This window comes from Triplophysa rosa, linkage group LG24, assembly GCF_024868665.1.
Source record: "Triplophysa rosa linkage group LG24, Trosa_1v2, whole genome shotgun sequence".
Lineage (NCBI taxonomy): Eukaryota > Metazoa > Chordata > Actinopteri > Cypriniformes > Nemacheilidae > Triplophysa > Triplophysa rosa.
Genome location: NC_079913.1, coordinates 6,240,984 through 6,264,870, shown reverse-complemented (window position 1 = coordinate 6,264,870; position 23,887 = coordinate 6,240,984). Strand labels below are relative to the sequence as shown.

At 37.9% G+C, this 23,887-nt stretch overlaps 3 protein-coding genes across 10 annotated transcripts; 2 read left to right on the top strand and 1 right to left on the bottom strand.

Moving 5' to 3' along the window:
• The first annotated feature begins 2,167 nt into the window (after positions 1-2,167).
• Positions 2,168-4,483, top strand: opn1sw1 (opsin 1 (cone pigments), short-wave-sensitive 1). Its single transcript, XM_057324125.1, has 5 exons — positions 2,168-2,529; positions 2,612-2,780; positions 2,848-3,013; positions 3,701-3,940; positions 4,035-4,483. Exons 1-5 carry the CDS (start codon positions 2,190-2,192, stop codon positions 4,128-4,130), a joined length of 1,011 nt encoding a protein of 336 aa, XP_057180108.1. The 5' UTR covers positions 2,168-2,189; the 3' UTR covers positions 4,131-4,483.
• A 3,132-nt stretch (positions 4,484-7,615) lies between these two features.
• On the bottom strand, positions 7,616-11,545 carry calua (calumenin a). Its single transcript, XM_057324124.1, has 7 exons — positions 11,413-11,545; positions 10,106-10,342; positions 9,441-9,634; positions 9,121-9,287; positions 8,927-8,987; positions 8,569-8,768; positions 7,616-8,433 (listed from the first exon to the last, which is right to left on the bottom strand). The coding sequence occupies exons 2-7, from the start codon at positions 10,330-10,332 to the stop codon at positions 8,329-8,331; spliced, it is 954 nt and encodes a 317-aa protein (XP_057180107.1). The 5' UTR covers positions 10,333-10,342; positions 11,413-11,545; the 3' UTR covers positions 7,616-8,328.
• Positions 11,546-12,222: 677 nt separating this feature from the next.
• Positions 12,223-23,769, top strand: mdm1 (Mdm1 nuclear protein). 8 transcript variants are annotated; one of them, XM_057324114.1, is made up of 16 exons: positions 12,223-12,510; positions 13,015-13,120; positions 13,215-13,531; positions 13,636-13,770; positions 14,352-14,516; positions 15,005-15,099; positions 16,421-16,517; positions 17,062-17,094; positions 19,233-19,438; positions 19,513-19,734; positions 19,869-20,008; positions 21,283-21,413; positions 21,501-21,726; positions 22,794-22,862; positions 22,982-23,076; positions 23,382-23,769. In XM_057324114.1, the coding sequence occupies exons 1-16, from the start codon at positions 12,493-12,495 to the stop codon at positions 23,607-23,609; spliced, it is 2,283 nt and encodes a 760-aa protein (XP_057180097.1). In that variant the 5' UTR covers positions 12,223-12,492; the 3' UTR covers positions 23,610-23,769. The 8 variants fall into 8 exon arrangements, with proteins under 8 accessions (XP_057180097.1, XP_057180098.1, XP_057180099.1 ...); XM_057324115.1 differs by having other exon boundaries at positions 12,224-12,510; positions 22,982-23,064; XM_057324118.1 differs by lacking the exon at positions 12,223-12,510 and adding an exon at positions 12,618-12,778.
• The last annotated feature ends 118 nt before the right edge of the window (positions 23,770-23,887 follow it).

Here is a 23,887-nt window from a genome sequence, read left to right as displayed (position 1 = left end):
TCTCAACGGGGGGCCACAGTTTTTGTGGCATTTTATGAAATATAAAACTTTAGCGTTAATTTTGTGCAATCAAACATCAGAAAAATAAACCAAACCAACCAAAATAATTGATTTTCCAGCATTGCAGAACTGAATATGTATTTGGTTTAATGAAAAGTAAAATTGGTTTAATTATTTGGGGGACCACAATGTGACCCCCATGTGTCCTTATTACTTAGCCTACAAGTAGATTGCTTTAACAAAAAAGGTAAAATATCATGTATTCACTCTCTATGTAGGCTAAGTAGTAGTCAATTTTTATACATATATTTACCATATAATGATTTAAACTTTTAACCGTTTCTTATAGGCTACTTTACAATATTTGGCTAAACAATGGTTTGAAACTTGCGTGTTATAGTCAAATCATGTGTCTCATATTACACACGCACGCACGCGCGCGCACGCACACGCGCGCACGCGCACACGCACACAAAGACAGATGATTACAAATAAGAGAATTCTATACAGATGGTTTAATTCTTGATGGTTGAATATTTTTTATCAAATACAATAGAAATGGAACAGTTAAACTTTGAAAATATTTTTATTTGCAGACATACAATACATTAATACAATTTACACATTTTACACAAAATTTAATCTAATTATATTTATTTATTTATTTATATGATGATTATAAATGTGCATTAAAATGGGTTATTTCTGTAATGTCCAGGTCCAGGATGTCAATCACCTTCCTGTAACCCAGGTCGTATCATACCCATGCAACTCAGAGACACAGCTTGGTTACAATACAACCTTGGCTCACTGGCGGGTTTCTGACCAACTGACAGCAAAGCTTCAATTAACTGGATCATGAAACATAGCACAAAACTTTATTTCAAAATACAGCACATTTTATGACATTATTTATATACACTGTATATTTTTTAATAACAGAAGCACTAATTAGAAATATAATAAATAGCTATTAACAATATTTTAACTGTTATTAAAATATTCCAAGCCTACAAGACAGCACTTACCTGTTAAAAGCAGAGAAAGAAATGGAAATGCCTTCAAGGAGAAATGACAGAAGTGAGACGAGGACTATAAGAAGAGGTTGGATGTAAAGGATTTACAGTTTAACCCTCTTTATCTCTCCCCAGATTAGAGAAATTGACCCACAATGTAAATCTCAGCTAACAAGATAAACTGTCCATTTGGACGTAATTCCTCTATTACATCAGTAAGGTTTGTGGGGATTTTTAAGGATTGGTTTAGGCAAATCTTGTTTCCAGATTAGGGCTCATCCTTGTGCTTGGGGACCTTAACAGTTTGCTTTGCCTTTCACCTGCTTTGAATCCAAGACTTAACAAGCCAAATTGCTGGTTTGGCAACAGAAACTAGGCCATCTTTACAATACTTTCAGTCACCTGTTACATTGCTTTCCGTGTCACTTAGCCCAGTGTTTCAACTCATCAATCAGGTGTTTCATATAGGGAGAGAACTAAAACATTCTGGAAGGTGTGCCCCGAGGACCACGGTTGGGAAACACTGAGCCTACTAAAAAGGTGGACACACGTTGATGCATGTATCTAAAAGACACCCCATCACTCCAAATATGTAAATAATAAATAACAAACAGTAAAAACACAAAAGTAAAGACTATTACAGAGTATTGACACATTTTAATTTTTATCATTTCAATTGGGTTTTGACTAGTAGGATCAAAACATCCAAACAAGTTCAAGCGAAAAAAATTAAGATCAATAGTTGACATATCAGCCTGTTGCATATAAAAAAATAACTTTCACAATTTACTTTACGATCTTACAAGTGAACAGTGTTGCCATGATTGTGTGTCAGTCCTGTTACCATCAGACATATTATTTATCAGAGAAAATTTGTCAAATTGTGCACAAGTCCCCCCTTAGCAAATGACCGGTTTATTATAGACTGTGATTTATCCGTAGAAGAACACGTGTTACCTAAGTATGTGCTTAAAGATGTGTAATACTTATGGACAGGGTGGATTATCCTGGCAACATGTCCGGAAGATCACCCGGAGGATGATCTGTCTTCTCATCCTCATCTGTCTCCCACCTTTGGGGGATTTTATAAAAGGCTATTCAACCCCGGTTTTGGCATTTACTCACTGATTTTGCAACTAGTCGGTGGTAGTAAAAGGCCCCAGCAACACAATCATGGATCCGTGGGCTGTTCAGTTTGGAAATATTAGCAAAATAAGCCCTTTTGAGGGCCCACAGTACAATCTTGCCCCCAAGTGGGCTTTCTACCTGCAGGTAGCTTTCATGGGCTTTGTATTTTTCGTAGGTACCCCTCTCAACGCAATCGTCCTTTTTGTCACAATGAAGTACAAGAAACTCAGACAGCCGCTCAACTACATCTTGGTAAATATCTCCGTAGCCGGCTTTATTTTTGTCACATTTTCCGTCAGCCAAGTATTTGTCTGCGCTCTAAGGGGTTATTTCTTTCTTGGACATACGATGTGTGCGATGGAGTCGGCAATGGGATCAATCGCAGGTGAGAAAATAATCTCCTTTCATGATTGCAGTTTGTTCTCCATAAATGACAAGACAAATGGTTTTTGATGTCCTTCTCACAGGGCTTGTGACAGGATGGTCCCTTGCTGTTTTGTCTTTTGAAAGATACGTGGTCATCTGCAAACCCTTCGGCACCTTTAAGTTTGGACAAAGCCAGGCCCTTGGAGCAGTAGCCATCACCTGGTTCATCGGGGTTGGCTGTGCCACTCCTCCGTTCTGGGGATGGAGCAGGTGAAAAGATTTTTGTTTTGCAGTATTATATCATCAGCACAGTACACAGAATTTATATGTTATACAGATACATTCCTGAGGGTCTCGGCACCTCCTGTGGACCTGACTGGTACACCAAAAGTGTGGAGCACAACTCGGAGAGCTACACTTATTTTCTCCTGGTCACCTGCTTTATCATGCCGATGACCATCATCATCTTCTCATACTCTCAGCTTTTGGGAGCCTTGCGGGCTGTGAGTGTCTCAGATCCTTGTTTTTATGAATGAATTACTTTAAAGTGCTCTGAAGCAATGCCGGTCATGAAGTTTATCTTGGTATTTTATTTGCAAATATTTGCCAGAAAGGTATTTGGCTGTTAATCGCCTTTCCATTTCTTGCTTTAATGCACTAATGCAAACACATCAGTCACCTACTATATCTTTGTTGCTTTCATGCAATGCAACATAAACTTTTTCAATTACGTTCAATTTTCTCTACAGCTGCATTTTATCATGATTTAGGATTAATTTATGTTTTTATGTATTATATTTAGGATTAATTTATGTAATTTCATTATAGGGATACTTCACCCAAAAATAAAAATTCTCTCATTTTATCACCCTCATGCCATTCAAAACCAGTATATGACTCTGGTTTATGTATATTAAAAATTGGATATTTTAAGAAATGTCTCAGTGGTTTTAGGTCCATACAATGAAAGTCAATGGAGGCCAAAGTTGTTTCAAAATAACAATTTTGGCAAAATAACAAAGTTGCTTCAAAATTGTCTTCAAAATAATAAGAAGAAAGTCATACAGGTTTTAATGACATGAAGGTAGTCCAAGTAAATGCAAAAATTGCCAAATGATAAATCTCTTTAAGGATATTTCGCAAAAAGTAATGCCTTAAATATTTCTTAACTTAAATTGATTCTTTTGCAGGTCGCAGCGCAACAGGCTGAGTCGGCTTCCACCCAGAAGGCAGAGAGGGAAGTGTCAAGAATGGTTGTCGTGATGGTGGGCTCTTTCGTGCTGTGCTATGGCCCTTACGCTATCACTGCTATGTGGTTCGCCAATGCCGAGGACTCGAACAAGGATTACCGTCTGGTGGCCATCCCTGCTTTGTTCTCAAAGAGCTCCTGCGTTTACAATCCCCTAATCTACGCCTTTATGAATAAACAGGTGTGTACACGCACAGCACTCAAACACAACCATTCATTTAAATTAACAATCGATAATAGACTCTAATATTCAAGCATCATTCATTTCATTTCAGTTTAATGCCTGCATCATGGAAACTGTATTCGGCAAGAAGATCGAAGAAGGCTCTGAGGTTTCCAGCAAGACTGAAACCTCATCTGTCGCTGCATAAATACTCAAACACATTATTCATTTTTGGACCTCTTTTCCTATCCCCTCCCCGTAATTTTTCAAATTCTGTACTGTGACACTCTATCAAAGGCCAAAGGATGCCAACAAGTCCCTTGCCACAAAGTCAGAGCCCGCTGTATGGCTATCCCACCATCCGTTCTGAAACTCCAAATACGTCTACTTGTATATTTATTGTACATTACATTATGTCATGGCAAAACACAGTATTATGCATTGGTAAGGTAGAATTCTTCATTTTGAACCTGCAAAAGAAAATCTAAAAAATACTTATTATCCATTATGTGAATGGAGTTTTATAGAGTTGTCTGTTTTTAGAATCAATAAAAATTGTTTGATGCATTCTTCCTCTGCCTGTGGGTCTCTATTATTAACAAACTGAAACAACTTCATCACATTTTTAGTAAAGACCATCTTACAGTTTTAATTTCTTAGTTAGAAACTCCAACAATATCAAACTTATTGTAATTATATTTTATTGACAATTTGTTTATACAATCTGTAATACACCGCTGCACACCAGGGATTGTTTCAGAGAAACTAGTTGACTTGTTTTGGAGAAATCCTTAATGTTAGGGCCACCCCAGCAAAAACATTTAGGCCCTCACCACTAGCATCAATTACAAAACTATAGGCAGTCACTCCAAAACCTTGAGTACTCAAAACATTTAATGAATAAAGCAAAAAATGCCAATGGTAGATGCTAGGTTTTGTAACATGGTACTGCAGGTTGCAAACATCAAATTGTCAGTGAAAGTGGCCAAACAGACTCCAAACGATATCAAGCTGAAACCACCAACATATTTAGTAACATCTTTAACTGGACCCTAAAAAGCAGGAACCACACTGTGAACGTTTCGGTGAAAGTTGTTTTATTCAAATATAATGTAAATTCCTGGTGCCACTCTTTCTTACGCCCTAGGCTAAACAATTCAGGATCAATGTTTAAGGTGAAATGCAGGGGCGGCGCTAGGGGTGGGCTAAGGGGGCTGAAGCCCCGAAAGTTTTTAGTAAAGCCGCGAATGTTTTATTACCATTCCGTGTACGAATCACTTAGGGTCCGTTTACATTTTGCGTCTTTTGCGCGTCCACCCATGGGCAAATGTGAGTGGGTCCTTCGCCGTAAAAAAAGCAGAGGTGTAAAGAGTACCTGAAAACCATACTTAAGTAAAAGTACAGATACCTTGCAGTGAAAATTACTCCATTACAAGTTACAAGTCACCAATTTCAAAACGACTTGAGTAAAAGTCTTCGAGTATCTGATTTGAACAGTACTTGAGTATTTTACTCATACTGAATGTAGGCTCAAAGCAGCACTAGTCCTCAACACTTAAGAGACACGTCAGTGGAAAAACTAGAAACAGTCGATTTGTGAGGAGAGCAATCGCATTTATTTTCTTAAATCATAATAAGACTGAACACCTCAAAATTGCAACAAATCATGGCCGACATCATAACCTACGTCATTACAAACACCCTAAGTCTCATTTAAGCTCAACTGCTCATAAGTAAACCAAACTCCTTCAAAATGGTCTCTTCAATATAACGGATAAATAAAGTAATGTTAAGTAAAATCAAAAAGTCAAAGCCTTTTTGCACTGGACATGCTGGTTTGGGCCTCATGGCCAGCTGCAGTCATGTCCTCATTTCACATACACTGTTAGCCCTTACCTGCCATTTCTACAGTCATATACTGTATTGGCAACACTGTTGCCTGCTAGTTACTATAGGTGTTTTACAGTAAACTACTGCAATGGCTGTTTGAAGATACATTATAAAGAATCTATTAACGCACTTAAGTCACACAGTCTTAGATGAACACGTGTAAATAACAGATGAACACAATAAATCTGTCAAGATTTCACCAGAGGAGAATTAAACACAAACATCAATAACATCTTCACATATTACAGACACCACTTTCACTTTATTTCTGTCATCTGTGTAAGATCTTATTGAGATTGAACTCGAGTTCATAGTGGTTCAATTGTGTTTTAAGTCACCATTATGGCGATCAGTGTTTGCTTTGGTTGGACTCTTTGACTTTCTTGTAGCTTTAAAATGTACACTTATACAATAACACTGAAAGGGACTTTACAGGAACCACAACTTTATGTTTGCTTAGTAACTGAAGATACATCTGAAAGAATTCAATCATTAAATAATAATAATATAGCATTTAAGATTTATTAAGATATGTTTGGTAAAGTGATCACATGTTGTAATGGAAAGATCTCTGTCAGAAAATCTTTCTTTGCAATTGAGACACAATTAGACACTTGACATACAAACCTCATCAATGGTGACAAACAATCATGAATGAGTTTTGTACTATGTACCCAGCATGCATTGCAGCATGAAGCTGTTCAGTTGATTGTCACCATTGTTGAGATTCATATGTGGATTGTTCATTTCTCTGTGTCCGACTCTAGGTTAATATTTTGTCTATATAGTGTGAGAGCACTTTTGAAAATTGAAATACTATACATTCTTTTTACTGGTTTACATCACTTCATGGCAATAGTCCCACCATATGGTCAAATTTTGAGCAAACATGTTTAGAGCACATTTAGGAAGAGTTAGTTTTAAAAATAAGAGCTTTTGTAGATGTGTGACCTACAGTAACTAGCTGGCAACAGTGTTGCCAATATATTACTGTAGAAATAGCGGGTAAGGGCTAACCGTGTGTAAACCGCCAGCGATTGACGTCTACCTGATACTGCACTCATGTTCATATAAAGAAGCCATGTTGACAAGTTTTTGTAAGTTAGAGCAAAATCCACAAGATTGTAGTACCTTCATTGCCCTGTAAATGGCAATATTAATTATAAGATAGGTGCCATGCAAAATGTAATGTGTAACTGCATTAGTCATTACAAATGTAGTGGAGTAAAGAGTACATATACTTGTTCAAAAATGTAGTTAAGTAGAGAGTAAAAGTTGCTAATATCTTTAATACTCAGTACAACTACAAAGTAGCCAAAAAGATACTTAAGTAAAGTAACTAAGTACATTTACTCCAATACTTTACACCACTGAAAAAAAGTAGAGTTTAAAAACAATAACACTTTCCCAGCAGCTTCTGTGGCATAGTGAGTAAGACGCGTGTAGTACTGACACTTCATACAAATGCAAGATTGAATCAGCCTTTTGCCGAACTACATTCACATCGCATATTAGATCATACAGGCATTTATTTTCAACAAAATGAAGAAAATATTTGAAAATGGCTAACAGATGTTTAACAATAAAGTGTATGGTGAGGTTAAGGGTAGTAGAGAGGTCTTTATTGTCCTAATTAGTTGTCATCTATTTAATCGTTTTATTACATGTAATCATTTACACTCTTATTATTATTGTATGTACAACATTACTTCTTTTACCTTGCTTTTTCGAAACGGAATTAAGTTAAATTTATATCTCTGAATGAGCTCGTCAATATCAATCTAATTGAGGTGGCCAAATGAAAGGTCCGCTTTAACTGTGAAAGAGCCAGCGCGATTTAAGTAGCTAAATGTTTAATGTTTTACAACAGTTTTATCATAGAAATGTTAGGGCCTTTCACAAAAAACGCTTGCTGCGTCGTTTTGCCCTTTTTCCGTAACAGTTACGGAAAGTTACTTTTTCCTCTTTTTCAGTTACTATTTGAGCGCGATTGACGCGCATCACCATTTAAATAACAAACCTGAGTAAACAACCGATGTCCAGTAATGCGCAACGCGGTCGCGAACAGACGGAGGTGGTCCGTTGAAAGTTTTTGCATATGGGCCCTGACCTGACTTGCTACACCACTGTATTCGAACACGCATGTGGAGGTCTCTGACTCTCTGGGCTAAGCCCCGGATATCCACTCACCTTAGAACCGCCCCTGGTGAAATGCAATAGACATAAGGGCTGTGCACAGTCAAAAAGAAATTCTTGATGTATCAAACCGCAAAATATGAATAGCTATCGTCGAAATGATAATAATGCTACACGTGGACCATTAATTCAAACACTGCTAAAACATTTGACAGTAAAAACAACCATAAATGTATTTCTGTGTGCAAAAAAGGAAAACAATCCATCGCCAAGTAAACTGAATCTGAGTGTTTAGTGTTGAATTATGATGTAGCAATACAAAATAAATTATTTACCAAATCAAAATAAAAAGTAATCGTCTTTTATACTAGAAAACTCGATTAAAACTCATCATGTCGAACTAACGCCTCTCCAAAGTCAGTTGCTTGACTTCCCACGAACAAGTCGTATTTATTGATTATCTCTTCTTTGGTGAGTAAGCCATCCTGAAAGATAAAAGGAGATTCACTTGAAATTTGGGTAAAGATTGCAAAAGTTGACAATACAACTTGGGTCCTGTTTACACCTGAACTGATCCCAAGTGGTCAGTCGAGACTGTAGACTGTAATACGCTTCCTCACCTTGTTGATATCAGACTCGTACACCAGATGTTTGGCTTCAGCTTCAGCATGGTCATAGTCAGCTGGTAGGATCCAGTCCATGGTCTCCTCTTTATCCATCTTCCCATCCTTGTTCTTGTCTCTAAACTCTGAAAACTGCTCACGCTCTGTCGCCACCCATTCTGGTTCATCCATTTCATCTTCATGGTTGTACATATCACCTGATATTCAAACAGATTCTTAATACAATATTGACACATTTACACAAACTAATTCTGTTTTTTACACTGTTTATGAAGGATCTCAAACATTACATACATTTGATGTCTAATTTATTTGACAGCGGTTTTATCTTCTTAAAATGCTTTGAATCACTCACCGATATACTCTTCCAGGTCAATAAAACCATCACCATTCTTATCAATATCCTCTATAGTTTCCTGTTGAGAGAAATAAGGAGAGTTGGTTATAGGTTACACAAAAGCAATATTAGTTTTTCCATTTTTCCTCATTAAAAAGCACGTCAGTGTGCAGAAGTAAAATGGGTTGTTAGTCTTGGATGAGTTTACCTACCAACACAACTATGTCCTTCATGTGTTCGTACTCTTCGGGATGGAGGAAGGCCGTAAACTCCTCCTTGTCAGCAATTTGGTCTCCATTTTGGTCTGCCAATTTGAATCGCCGTTCATCTCTGGCCATCATCTGCTTGTAGTTGTAACCATCATCAGGTTCAGGGTCATCTAGAAACACATGAAAAAGTGTTGACACTTCATGAAACTGCTCGACATCAAGCTATAAAGTTATGCTGGACTGGTTACTAAACAAAAGGTCCAAACTTTGTGTAAATTAAGTCAAGAAACAACAAATCAGGTTGAAGAAGACTACATTTTTACCAAGATATGATCCATATGTGACATTCTTATATTCGTCCCAAGAGATCATTCCATCGTTGTTAATGTCAAAGTCCTTCCACTGTCTCTCTACATTGTCGTAGATATACTTCTTCTGTGCCTTTTTGATCCATGCTTTCAATTCTGCCTCTGTGACAAATCCATCCTCATCTGAATCGATCTTATCTACCATTTTACTGGAAAAAAACACTAAGAAATATTAATATAATGAGGCATCTATAAATTAATGAGTATATCATTATTTACAAAAAGTTTTCAAACATAGAGCCTTTAAATATTGGAGTGTGTAAAGTGCCTGTTGTATTGGTCATGATGGGCATTCTTGTGACTGAAGTCCTTAATATTATTGGTTGAAAAACAGTCCATAGCTTTGAAAATCTATTCATAAATAGTATGTCGAGAGGACATTTCTGGAGGGAATTGTGTTTGTATAATATAATAAACAATACAAACTATTATTAATGAATGAACAAAATTAACTTAGCATTTATTACATCTCTGCATGTGGACGGAGATAAATAACATAGAACAAACCAACTCTAACAGTCACATTAATCACAAACACTGAAACTAAACGTCTGACTTTAGTTCGCTTATCACTACTGTGTGAATGCCTCCGAATCCCCTTCACACGACACAATCCATACCCAAGCCTGTTCTTGCTTTCCTCTGGTGTAAGGTCATCAAAGGTCTTAGCTTCCTCTTCCCCAAGAAATGCATCATGGTCATAGTCAAAGTTGGTTCCATCATTGTGTTCCTTGCTGCTCAGCGTTGCATCGTGGTGGACCCGGTCTTTCTTCTCTGTGGGTTTGCTGGTAGCATAAACCACACACAGTGCAAAGCACATCAACAGAGGTCTAACCTCCATCTTCATTGTACAAGCTCTGTGAAAAAGATAACAATCAGCATTAAATGCCAAAGCAATTCTAAACTCAGACCAAATATTTACTGAATAAAAGAATCAACGTTTTGCGTCAATACAGAACTACACACAAATAACGGTATGATTTCAGTTTGTTTAAATCAGTCAAATGTAAACAATGGCCATGTTTGAGTCATAAACTATGCCAAAGTTAGCACCACTGTTTTAAGTGGAAAGGGAGAGGAATTATCCTGAATGGCAAAATACCAGACTGTACATGTGACAGGAAACACTGTCTATATGGGGGGGGGGGGGAGTAAACCTTTATAATGAGAATACAAGCATAAAAACAAACAAGTATCCAACATCAATGCAATAAGCACATGAGAAAAAGCAACAGTTTGCAAACATGTCCACATAAATCAGAGATGATCAGAGAATTGTAACTTAAGCATTGGGAACAATACACGCAATTGTAGTGAACTAACGTTACTCATAACAATTGTTATTATAATCATTGAATCCATTAGAACTTATGTGATGATTTCCATTTTATTTTCAGCATAAAACCCATTAAGTGTGGATGGCTACTTTAGGAATGTAACGTTACGTGTTGCAATAACCTTGCGTAAAGAAATGACACAAACTGTAATTTAACAGTGGCATATATTCTCGTTGTTTATCACAGATACTTGCACCGTGACATTAGAAATAAGACAAATAAAATAAAACAGCTTTCCATAAACACAAGTAAGAGTCTGAACTTTGTAAACGGTTTCAGTTTGATTTTGCTGGCACAGGGTTAAGTTAAAATTAAAATACTCTTTTTATTTAAAAAACTGTAAAAGGTCGTAACCAACCTAAAATGAAACAAACACAGCAGTGTCCTTCCTAAAGAAAATAACGTTAGATTATTTTTAAATAGAACGTTACAGTAAGAAGCACAGACATGGGTCAGTCAGTTAACATTCAGCTCATCGTTAAAGAATCGGCATTAAAGCATATACGCAGTCAATCGGTGCAACAGTCAACTATAACAATGCATATGCGTACCAATATGCGTACCAAAACGCGCATAAAAAACAAACATACCTATATTTTCTACGAGGCCGAAAATTCCAAATACAATACAGGAGCTTTGGTTTATTTTTCACACCCCTGTGCCACACGGTTTTTTTTTTCGGACGGGAGCAGAGCCGAAATCCAATCACAACGCGAGTAGTGGACTCCATTCTTATCATTGGGCCACTTCAACACGACGGACCCCGGATGCAAAGAGAGCGTTGCTTAATCCAGCGCTGTTTCAACGCACTTTCTTTTGATTGGGTAGTTTCATAGCCAGCCGATAAACCGACCAATCAGCACAAGGTACCGCAAATCGGTTGATGCACCACTCAAATCCGTTGTACAGCTAGTGGGATGGTCTTATTGGGTACGTATTGCCACGTCCCCAAATATGAGACCCGCAACACGTCGTTTACAAGTGATGCCATTCTGCCACATTATTACACAGATGCATTACACCGATTTGGGTCAGATTGAGTCATTTAGTGCTCTACGTATGTCACGTATACTAAACAATAAAGACACGTGGAGCTTGTGCTAGCCAAGCTGTAATATCCAGAATAGCCTTTTGAATAATTAAAGCGTAATGCAGATTTTGAACACTTATGCTATATACACAAATATAACAACAAATATGTTGGTTGTCACGAAACTTCTCTACACGTTTTGTATTACTGCCATCTGGTGGTCAAAAGATATAGCGTGTCTACAAAACTGGCGTCCCGTTATATCGACGGGTTATAAATTATGACATTTTGTTTGCGTCCTTTTTCCCAATTTCATAAGGAGGCGACAAACCCTGAAACTGTGGTGCAGTGCACATTGCGCACTAATCAAACATTCACAAGTAGCTTTTCTGACGAGTACATACATTCATAGATATGCATACATTTCATACGAAACAACATTATTTACACCACGTCACCTACTGTAGCGTAATGACAAAGCGGCTTACAACCGTACGCATGCGTGTATCGGGGGACGCACAGCCTTCACCAAGGTAACGCCAGACAATCCTGTAACTGAATCTGATCCCACTCCACCAAGCTTGTAACACAAACACTTTTGTTGAGATACTTCACTTTGCACAACCACCTTTGACCCAGAATGACTGTCCATTTTAAGGTAGGTTATTTGAATAATTAAACATTGATGCACGTTTGTTAAAATACGGCAGTCAGAAGAGATTTAAAAGTGCACGCGCTCGCGCGACGTCATTTGTTGCAGGAAAAGTAAAGGCGCGCGCTTCAGGCTGCAGAATCGCTTTCAGTTTTGACATTTATGTCGGGTGCTTACACTGACATAACCCAACATATGTTAATTTGCATTTATATAAGTATGGATTATTTTGAGCAAAGGTGATCACGCACGTATGTTAATGCACGTGTAAACAGTGAGTTGCACAGTAAACTTCGATACTAAATTACTTCCTGTTATGCCTTGAAAAAATAGCGTTGGATTAGGGATCGAGATTATCCTATTGACAGTTAAGTGGTGGTTCTCACGCACTTGAAATATTTAGCGTTTATTTCCTATGAATCACAGCATTTCCAGTACCTCTCATTTGAATAATTTACCAAATGCAAATGTGTTTTACCTAAGTGTGCTTTCGTGCCCTCTACCTCATAGGGAACCAGCGAGTATAGAAGTAGATACAAGGGTCGAGCAACACGATCCAGAAGCGATTCTCCACATCAGAGGATGCGACTGACAGGACTGCGTTCTGATCAAAATAGTATGCATTTATCTATCAAAGTACTAATACATATGAATTTTGTTTTATTAATTCAGTCGCACATTAAAATTGTTACATTTCTTTCCATGTAAAGAAATAACCCGGGAACCCCAATTCCCATCCAAAAGGAGAGTGCCATTTTACCCACCTCAGGTATCCAGCTCCCTGCAATGGGAAAGACATGATCCACATCAACAACGCCATGAGAGGAGCAGGCCTGTCACACCTCCAGCTGTCAAACCTGTGGCTAGAGCCACTAGTGTAGAAAGTGAGCGGACCCCACTGGCCCCAAGACACAGCGCACCACAAGAGGGCACCGCTGCACCGTCACAACAACAAGCAGAGGCACAAGCAGTTCAGCCAACCAGGACCACTGCTGACCAGACAAAACTGAGACTGGCACAAAACGGAGTGAGTTTGGTTGGAGGTGAAGGTGTAAAATTTGCTGCCCCACTTTCATCGTCAAAAGAAAAAATATTAAATGAAATCATCTTAGAGCCTGTGTTGTGCATCAGGTAAACCATGCATTGCGGAAGCGAGCAGGACTGAAGTCAGAGCAACAGAGAAGTGGGCACTTGAGCTCAGAGTACCAGAGACAGTTCATGAGGAAAACCCCTGTGGCCGATTCCCCCCTGCTGGCTGCACATGAGGTACCACAGTGCATTTCATGAAAGCTATCACAATTCAAGATGACATCACTCGTGATATTGTGTCCAAACAGATTAGACAAAGCATTCTTCTTCTGCAGAACACAAAAGCAGATATTTAGAAGAATGTTAGTAGACAAACAAAATCTGACTTTATTGACTTAAATAGTATGGACACAAAACCCCTTAAATATTTCCCACAATATCTGCTTTTGTGTTCTACAGAAAAGTTAAGTACAGGTTTTAAACGACATGAGGGGGAATAAATAATGACACCGTTTTTATTTTTGGGCGAGTTATCCATTTAACTTGAGATGATGTGCTTCTTGTTGGTGCTTCTTGGAATGCCCAACTTAAAAAAAATCCATTAGATGACAGTACAGAATTAAGCATGCAACTAGATACTGTAGATATTTATTTCAGAACATTTATATTTAAATTGAGACATTTTATGTTTAGCTGAATCAAAGATATTTCTAATTAGAAGAAAAAAAAGACTTATCTCAATATTAAGCATTGCAAAAGAGTATCAGTCAGCCAATGCATTTATTTCTGCTTTGTTGTGTTTTGTTTGTGTATTTTAGATGTTTTATAATGACAATAAAGTTATCCCACCCTTCAAGTCCAACCCAGTAATCATGGAAAGTGAGTACAGGAGAAATTTTAAAGGATCACCACCTCCCAGACCACCTCGCTTGAGACGAGATGTTGAGCAGTGTGAGGTCCCAGAGATTTTTACCCAAGAGAAGGTACAAAGAAATATGTGTAGTGCAAAAGTCTAAGACAATTTTACATTTAAAACTAGCAAAAATAAGTATTTGGGTTTTGACAATTTTAAGATAAAAGTTATGACATGAAATGAAGAGGAAGTATTTTGTGCACTTCCATTGAGCAAGATGCTTTCTCAGATTTTTCCATTATAACATAAATCATCAGGCTTTGCACAAACTTGTAGAGCCCATGTCCGTCAAATCCTTTGTCAAGAAAAAGTTTGTTGGAAATAACAAAATATTTAAAAACAAAACCATTTTCACTTGTCACAGGCACTTTGACGTCATTCATTATATACATTCAAGCAGATAAACCTGTTTGATAGACATGTATGTTCCTCGTACTTTTTTTACGCCTGTCGTTCTGTCTACATTGAGGAAATATACATTTACAAAATTATTTGCACACATAAAATGGTGTTTCCTATATGCATTTGTACTTTTTGCCTAAATGCCCACCATACCAGAAAAAGAGGAAGAAAAAGGAGAGGCAACGCAGTAGAAAGTCAAGCCCCATGGAAGTGAGCCATCCGCAGCTACAGTTCCAACAACAGGAAGTAAGGTGAGCCCTGTGACCCGAGAGACCCTTCACCCAAAATTACAAGGTGACTATTGTCTCTCGGTACGGGTTTGAAACAAATCAAGGCATTTCAAAAGTTTTAGAATACCTCAAATTGTATTTCAGCATTAAAGGTTTCTTGACCTGGGCTTGTTTATCATTTTATACTGTTGTATGAGGTCTACTTATGACGTTCACGTGGTTTTTACATTCGAAAACATCAAAATCAATACGTAACAGGTTATTTTCTACCCGGGTTTTGAGGCTGTCTCGACAAACGCTCTGTTTTAATGGGCGTGCCGCATTGAAGACTTGGAAGTAAACGCCCACTGCTATGATTGGACAGCAGTTTGCGTAATAAACTTAGTTGGGGCCTTCTGTGAATTTGTTTAGACATGTAACAGTAAGTTACACATTATCAGGACATATCAAGCGATCTCTATCAAAGCAATAGTGACGCATAGTACAAATATGTTTTACTCGCATAAGATTGCTGCGCCATTCCTGTCGGATCCAATATTGACTGCACAGCACTGCTTTTTAATTTTAGCCTCTCCGCAAATCCAGCGCCTTGTTCACAAAGGAACCCATGGTGAAATGACGCGAACAAATGCTCAATGTTTCACCCACGTGAATAAAAATAAAAATAACAGTGAAACAAGTCCTCACTTTTGCAAATATTATGACAGGGGGAGCCCTTCGCTAAAGTGACAGGGTTGCCAGATCTTCACAGAAAAAATAAGCAAATAAAGACAAGACAAAAACAAACCTTAAAATGCAAATTGTTTATATATTTTATAAGACCAAAAATTCTTAAAATCTGCAACAGACCATTTATTAAGACCTAAGTGCCGAGGCTTTTGGATCTAAGACCAACAGTTATTAATAACAAACATGGCAACACAGCAAAAGAGCATATCAGCGGTTTAGTTTAAACTGACGGACAAAACTAATCTTTAGCTGAAAAATATGTCGCTATGGTTACCAGTTTGTCAATCATCACAAATGCAGGAGTGTGTACTACAGTATGTGTGGCTAAAGTCATTTGCGAACCAGTGGGCGGGGCTAGAGAAGTAGTCATTGATATTCTTCTGTGGAGGCGGTGTTCAACCTATAAATAGGTGCATTCCAGGACCTGGTGTTCACTGAGCTTGGTGTCAATAACAGTTGAAATTTCAGTAACAAGTTTTCAGTTCTGACACCTACAGGTTGTACGCTTGAATAGGATTCCCTCTTATAAAACAAAAGCTCGGGTTAAAATTGAGGTCTTAATTCATGACACCTTTAGAGTGAAAAACACACATCCCTTGTTTTTGTCTCACAGGAAGGCGAAAACTGAGTACAGCTCCAACTTTCGTTCTCCACTCCAGTACTGCTACAGAGATGGCGCTTGGGTGAAGGCCAGAACTGCACAGGTGGAGGTGAGCTGGATGTAGTTCTGTTTACTCCGTCTGGGATTAATGGAAAAAAGCATATATGGAGAAAAAGCCAAACAAGCCAATAAGGAAGTGTACATTATGTATTGTAGTATTTATATTTAGAAATATAAAGAAGTATTTACCCCAAAATAACCCTACAAGAATAGAGAAAATTTAAGATGTACCAACAAATTTGAAAGGTGAGTAATTTTTATACTTTAAGTTACGTTTATACTTTCTCATATTGTTACTTAAGTAGTTTGTTCTTTAAGTAGTCTGACAAGCTCAACCAACGATGTGAACTTTCATATTTAACAAAACATTCACAGGATATGAACACAGGTGAGGTAAATGTCCAACAATATAAAAGTTAAATAATGTGTATTAGTTTATTTAAAAAATTGTGACACAGTAAAGCATAAAACATCAGAGAGAATGAAAAAAACGTTTTCTAAAAATATTCTGACTGGGTCGCATCAGAGCCTGAGATGTTAGGAAAAGAAGACCTGATCTGTCTAATCACTGGTGTCTATGATTAATCTTGCAGGAGTGTGAACATGATCAGTGGTGGTATCGTGAGGTAACTGTCCCGTCCTCTAAATATCGAAGAGACCCTCACGTGTATGTGTGTGTGTGTGTGTGTGTGCGTTCATGTTTGTATATCCCGGTGGGGACCTAAACCTGAATACACACCACATGGGGACTCGTGTCACTGTGGGGACCAAAATTGAGGTCCCCAGGGGCAAAAAAGCTAATAAATTGTACAGAACAATATTTTTTACAAATCTAAAAATGCAAAAAGTGTTCTATGATCTTTAGGTTTAGGGATAGGGTTAGGGATAGGGGATAGAATATACAGTTTGTACAGTATAAAAACATTACGCCTATGGACTGTCCCCACGGGGATAGTCAACCAAAGCCTGTGTGTGTGTGTGTGTGTGTGTGTGTGTGTGTGTGTGTGTGTGTGTGTGTGTGTGTGTGCGTGTTTGTCTGTTCTATGTCGCCTCTGCAACAAAATGACATCACTCAAAATTGCTCTATGGTATAATCACATATGGGCCTAGAGTCGAGCGAGCATGTGTGTACTTTGTGTATGTGTGCATGTGGTATGTCAGTCATCAAGATAAGCTATCTGTCAGCATTCTTTACGTGGAATGTACAAGGTGTCTGTGGTTTTGTTGGTTATTTTGTTGCTTTCAGTTGTCTGGTAATCCTGTATTGACTTGTGGCTCACTTTCTCATGACACACAAGCTTTGAGTAGCTTTGAAGTGATAGAGTCAAAAACACCCGATGTATATGCAGTAATTTAGCAGACTCTGGACAAACAGATTTTTAAAACATAAATAACATCAGATTAATATTAATATTAATAACTGAGATTAATAACGTTAAATGAATAACATCAAAGTCTCATTTCAATCTTAAGAGAGAGACACTGAAAGAGAGCGTGTGACTGAGCGTGTGATTTCGATGTCCGTTGAGAAAATCGATAACTTTGTCGTACAGCCGTTTAAGTGTTACTGTGGCAGAATGATACAAAACGGTAAAGCGTCTCAGTGCTGTTTTTATGAGCAATTATGAAACGCCTCTCCTACAATCGGATTTAAGGAATAAAACAAAAAAGTTGTATAAACTATAAGCCTGTTATTTATTTTGCCGATTTGAATAAGAGTCATCACGCCATAACTTTTCTAAACCTAAATAAATCAGGTAGCTCCAATGCGGATTATGAAACATGCTGACAGAATAAGATTATAAATCAGAAGTACTTGATTATAGGTTATCGTGTCAAATATGCTTTGATGCATCTGTAGCAAAACTTTCGTGAAAGACGCTTGCTGAATCAGCACTTTAGGAGCATTGCATGACTGCCTCCACTGACGCTTATCCTCCACGGCCTTTGTGGTCGACAGCATTGCATTTGAAATGATATTGGATCAAAGTCAAATTTATAAGGTCTTAGGGCTGGGCAACATTTCCATTTATATGCCGCAAAGTATCAATTGGTAATTATCATAATTGTTTTACATATATTATTGCTAAATTATTTTAATAATTTAATGAGTGATGTTGCAAACAAATCTTTTATATCAATACTCTGAAAAAATCTGAACAGACCATAGAAATCTCAATGGCCAATTAAAGAAACAGTTCACCCAAAAATAAAAATTCTGTCATCATTTACTCTCCCTCGAGTTGTTCCAAATCTGTATAAATGTCTTTGTTCTGATGAACACAGAGAAAGATATACCATTGACTACCATAGTAGGAAAAATGACAATGGTAGTCAAAAGTGCCCCAGAACTGTTTGCTTACATTCTTCAAAATATCTTCTTTTGTGTTCAATAGAACAAAGACATTTATAAAGCAGCCTTTCCTACTATGGTAGTCAATGGTGGCCAAGAACTGTTTGGTTAAAAGCATTCTTCCAAATATCTTTCTCTGTGCTCAAAGAAATTTATACAGATTTGGAACAACTTGATGGTGACAAAATTTTCATTTTTGGCTGAACTGTATCCTTTAAAAGTGTATTACAAGTATACAAGCATTACTTTTCACTGTTGTTTCATGTTATATTCTGAATATATTGTTGTCAATATTCAAAATATTACCCAGCCCTAATAAGAACAATACTAACATTATCAAACATTATTAAATGCATAATTTTCACTGGCACTCATCTATTGCAGGCAACTAAAGTTAAGCTGTTCCATCAGGTGCAGGAGCTACGCGAGAGAGCAGAAGCCTACCGGAAAAGGGCCAGGGGGACTCATTTTTCCCGTCAACACTTCAACCAGATCATGTCGGAGCACAACTGGATGTGGGAGCCTTCCAGTGGCACCTCCTCCTCACCCTCTGTCACATCCGAGTGCTGCAGAAGCGCTAACAGCAGCCCCATCATAGAGGCTCTGGATCTGGCTAGGTGAGTCCCCTGTGGCTGACACAAAGTCTTCAGCAGGTTTGCATGAGCCTATTCATTTTGGTTTATCTCTCCAGCCCTGGACCTTCTGCTTCTGTGGCAACCAGCAGGAGAAGCTCTACTGGAGAGATGCCTCATGCAGAAGGCCCCACCCTCCCTGTGCAAAGAAAGTTGGCTTGGGATGAAGAAGCAGGGCCTGGAGAAAGAACTGAGGTCGAGGTTTTACAGAAGGAGCGGAATTCTGAAGATGGCCATGTGGAACCACATGTGAATGGGAAGATTATGGACAAAAATAAGAGGTAAGCATTTGTGGCTTCTCTAAATGAAAATGACCAAGTTTACCGAGCATTTTAACAGTATACTAAAGTGCAGCGATTATGCCGTGTTCGTGCTGTAGTGGTTTTCCTTTCTGACATTTTGCCATCTTATCTAGGTTGCAGGTTTTGAAAACTGCATCATCAGCAGTGGAAGGGTCTGGAGGTTCTATCAACGGCGGCAGATTGCCTACCCCTAAACTAAAGACTACGCAAACAGTACAAAGGACACATCATGACCGCACCACTCCGGCTACTGGTACGAAACATACTTGACCAAATCTTGGGCGACGCTTTTTGCCATCACCATGGCAAAACAACAAAAACACTACAACAGCTAGCAGGTAGTATTGTACTTGTGAGGCAAAAAATGTTTTAGTTAAAGGAGTCATATTGCAAGGCTAAAACGAATATTATTGTTTGTTTTAGATGTAACGCAATGTGTATACACCATTTAAAGTTTAAAAAACGTTGTATTTTCCACATACCGTGCATGTTTGTATCTCCTCTTTGCCCCGCCTCTCTGAAACGCGCTGATTTTTTACAAAGCTCATCGCTCTGAAAAGTTCACCAGTGCGTAGTGATTGGTCAAATACTGCAAGCATTTCACGGAAATGTAACGCCTCTTACCATATTCGGAACATCAGGTTCCAAAGCAATTGTACTGTCAGACGATACAATGAGATTTACAATTACGCCCACCTTAACTACGTGTAGATTTGGGCGGTCTTAGTCAAATCATGTTACGAAGGTACGTAGATTCGCCGGGGTGTGGTTACACGAGGCGTTTCAGGCAAGTCTGGGTGAACATTCGCTTTTAGATAGAATACATATTTTGTTCCCACACTTTCATTTGTGCAATTTTACGTGTCTAATACATGCATGGGCAACTTATAACACACCAAAGACAGAAAAACACGTACTTCCGCCATATGATGCCATATGATTCCAGAAGTGTAACCTTTATTCTGTAAAACATCCTGTTTACACCAGACACAACCAAAGACGCAACGTCTCGATTCTGTCTATATCGAACACAGACCAATCAGCTGTGAACGTGATTTATGCTCGAAAAGTTAAGCAACTGTTATTTGGTGAATAGCTTGCATTTAAAGTGATAGTTCACACAAAAATGAAAATTCTGTCATTTATTCACTCTATTGTCATTTCAGTCCTGTATGACTTTTGTTTTTATGCAGAATGCAAAAGTAGATATTTTGAAGAATGTTGTTAACCGACACCCATTCACTTGCATTGGTTTTGTGTCTATACAATAGAAGTGAATGGGTGCCGGCGCTGTTTGGTTACCAACATTCTTCAAAATATCTTTTGAGTTCTGCGGAAGAAAGAAAGTCATACAGGTTTGAAATGACAAGAGAGTGAGTAAATGATGACAGAATTTTTATTTTTGGGTCACTTTAATGTACACACGATTGCATATACATACGACTAGAAAGAAATGATTGTTAGCAGTACTCTTGTCTGGTGTAGACAGGGTGTAAACAATAGCTTGAGCTTATTTTTATTTTTTAGGAGGTGCTCTACTGGTCCTTCCTCCAAAGATCAAAAATTCTTTTAAAACTTGGAAGATCGAGTCACCTTTAGGAAACCCCCACTCTCCTTACACACATATCGATGGATCTCCACAGCGACCAAACAGCAAGGTACTCACAATATTACGTAATCTTAAAACAATTACATAATATATCATATTGTAGCTCAGCGCTCCTCAGATTTCCAATGTCGCACAGGCTGTGAACGGAAGCTCGCCAAACTCCTCACCAGCTGCAGGCCTCACCACCATAGATCCGCTTCCTATTCGAGATGATGCATGGTCTGATGAGGAGCCCCAATACTCTAATCCAAGACAGGCCAAGCCATCACAAGCACAGGATAGACAACGTCCCAAAGCCATTGTCACTTCACCTGCCAACAAAATCCAGGGCGCCATGAGAAACCCGGAGTTTCAGCATAATGGTAAGGTTCCTCACAGCCTACTGTTCGCAGTCTTACTGTTGTGTCATAGTGGGCTGTAAGTGAACATTTGTATTGTACGCTATCATTAATAAAACATTGCTTTATTTGATCTGCGATGCACACAAGGGATGAACAACAGGCCGACGATAATCACGCAATTGAAACGTGATTGAGTCATTTACCAGCAGAGTGAGTTGAGGGAGGTTAGGTTAGGTTACCGCCAGTAATAGGGGGAGAATAATCTAGGTCAGTCTCCAGTCTTCTTTTTTTGTATTTTTTCCATCAACGTCAACGCATTATATCAGTACTACTGTTCTTATTGACAAAGTCCTCATGCTACTTGGACCAATTTTCCCTTGCCCTCCCGGAGTACTTCATTTCACTCCAACACAAAAGAGTCTGGATCTCTTATTTCTCTATTGATTTCTTGATAGTCGTGCCACATGCATTTACTGTTAATTACATAATTTCATCCATGTTTACGTTTTAAAGCATTTCAGTTTGAAATATGCACTTTATGATGACTTTACCAGCATTATGTTAAACAGGCATTTCATAGAAAAATAGCATCATATTATTGTATATATAAGACAGATCATAAAGTACACATTCATGTTTTTTTCTAGTGTTTCTAAAATGTTTAACTGTGCTGTTTGATTAACGTTCCACAGGTTTGTGTTTAATATCCAGCAGCAGAAGGTAAAAGCCATCGTGCGATGAGCCAGAATTATTAAATAAATCCTCCCAATCAAACAGCACACATTCATATATTAAGGAAGTAATCTAAAACAAATGCAAGACGCCGCATACACTACAAATCCTAAGATTACTCAATCTTAAATGAGTTTTCTTTGCCAGATGAATAATTGTGATGTGGTATTTGACTCATGCAAAATGTTGCCTCATGTCTATCCCAGATTAATGAATGTTATTCACTGTTACATCAACAGCATTAAAGGTAATCGCCGCGTATAGAAAGTGGAAATTACGTGATCAAGTTACAACAGCTACGGTATTAAGTTTGTGTCATCCACCCTTTCACCGTGTCCTCTTTGTGTCATTTGTAGGTAACCTGGGAATTTTTCGGCCAGAGCTGTTTGTGTTTCCTGAATCTGACTCTGCTGTGTCAGACAATGGTACAGGCATCTGAATATCCTAATTAGCAGATGTGCAAAAAATGATTGCTATCTTATATTCCGAGATAACCCCCGGAATTTACTGAAAGTTAGTTCATGCTTTTATGTCTGTATATCAGGTTCAGTAAGAACAGGAAGTAGATCAGCTTCTCTTTTGATGTGGGGACCATATCAAGAACAACTGCTTCATTTCCTATCCCTGGTTTCACTTATTGTATTTTTGGATATAAAACTTTTATTTACTGTATTAGTAATTTATAGAAATAGTATGATATTCAAGATATTTGTATTTAAAATGAAAGCATGCAGTTAAATCTTATTTAATGAATACAGTTTTTAAATGTGAGGCATTTTGACATTATGGTATATATTCTTTAAACTACACTGTTGATCATTTGGACATAAGCGCCCTTCTATATTATTTAAGACATTATTTCTAGATTTGAGCATGCATAATTTGTTCTGTTCAATGAGTATTGGTCCCTGAAATTTCTTTCTCTCTTCTCTGTATTGATACAGATGATAAGATGTCTCAGATCTCTTCTAGATCAGCAGCTTCATGCTCCATGGCGTCTGAGATCCTGGACCGTGCTCAGAGAAGAAAGGAGGAATTTTGGGGAAAAAGATAATGTGTCAAAGCTCAGGATTTTTACTAAAACGGCCATTAACTTGTCAGGATGTAAAGCAATTTTTTCCCAACCATTTTGCCTTTATACCAAATTGTATTGTGCTGTAGACCGTATTTAAAATGAAAAAAAAAATGTATTTGATCTGTTTGACTACTAGACCACAATTGTGTGCTCAGTAAATGTTTTGCTAATAAGACAATGCATTTTAAAATGACACGTTTTTGAAAAATTAAATGGACCAGAATTTGCTCAAATTCATTCATAAAATAAAAAGTAATGAAACATCTTCTGTGCATGTGTATATGAATATAAAATTTATTTTATATATTTAGGCTATTTAAGTAAATGTTACTATCTGGAAAATAAACCCATTTCCTTGGCGGATGCGTTTGAAAA

Excerpts from the sequence above, each read along its gene's own strand:
- opn1sw1 (XM_057324125.1), top strand. The coding sequence starts at position 2,190 with ATGGATCCGTGGGCTGTTCAGTTTGGAAATATTAGCAAAATAAGCCCT. Across the intron at positions 2,781-2,847 it reads CCGTTCTGGGGATGGAGCAG|ATACATTCCTGAGGGTCTCG; the intron begins GTGAAAAGATTT and ends TATGTTATACAG. Across the intron at positions 3,014-3,700 it reads TTTTGGGAGCCTTGCGGGCT|GTCGCAGCGCAACAGGCTGA; the intron begins GTGAGTGTCTCA and ends ATTCTTTTGCAG.
- calua (XM_057324124.1), bottom strand. The coding sequence starts at position 10,332 with ATGAAGATGGAGGTTAGACCTCTGTTGATGTGCTTTGCACTGTGTGTG. Across the intron at positions 9,635-10,105 it reads GAAAGCAAGAACAGGCTTGG|TAAAATGGTAGATAAGATCG; the intron begins GTATGGATTGTG and ends GTTTTTTTCCAG. Across the intron at positions 8,769-8,926 it reads TGACCTGGAAGAGTATATCG|GTGATATGTACAACCATGAA; the intron begins GTGAGTGATTCA and ends TTTGAATATCAG.
- mdm1 (XM_057324114.1), top strand. Across the intron at positions 14,517-15,004 it reads AGATTTTTACCCAAGAGAAG|AAAAAGAGGAAGAAAAAGGA; the intron begins GTACAAAGAAAT and ends CCACCATACCAG. Across the intron at positions 21,727-22,793 it reads CCCGGAGTTTCAGCATAATG|GTAACCTGGGAATTTTTCGG; the intron begins GTAAGGTTCCTC and ends TGTCATTTGTAG.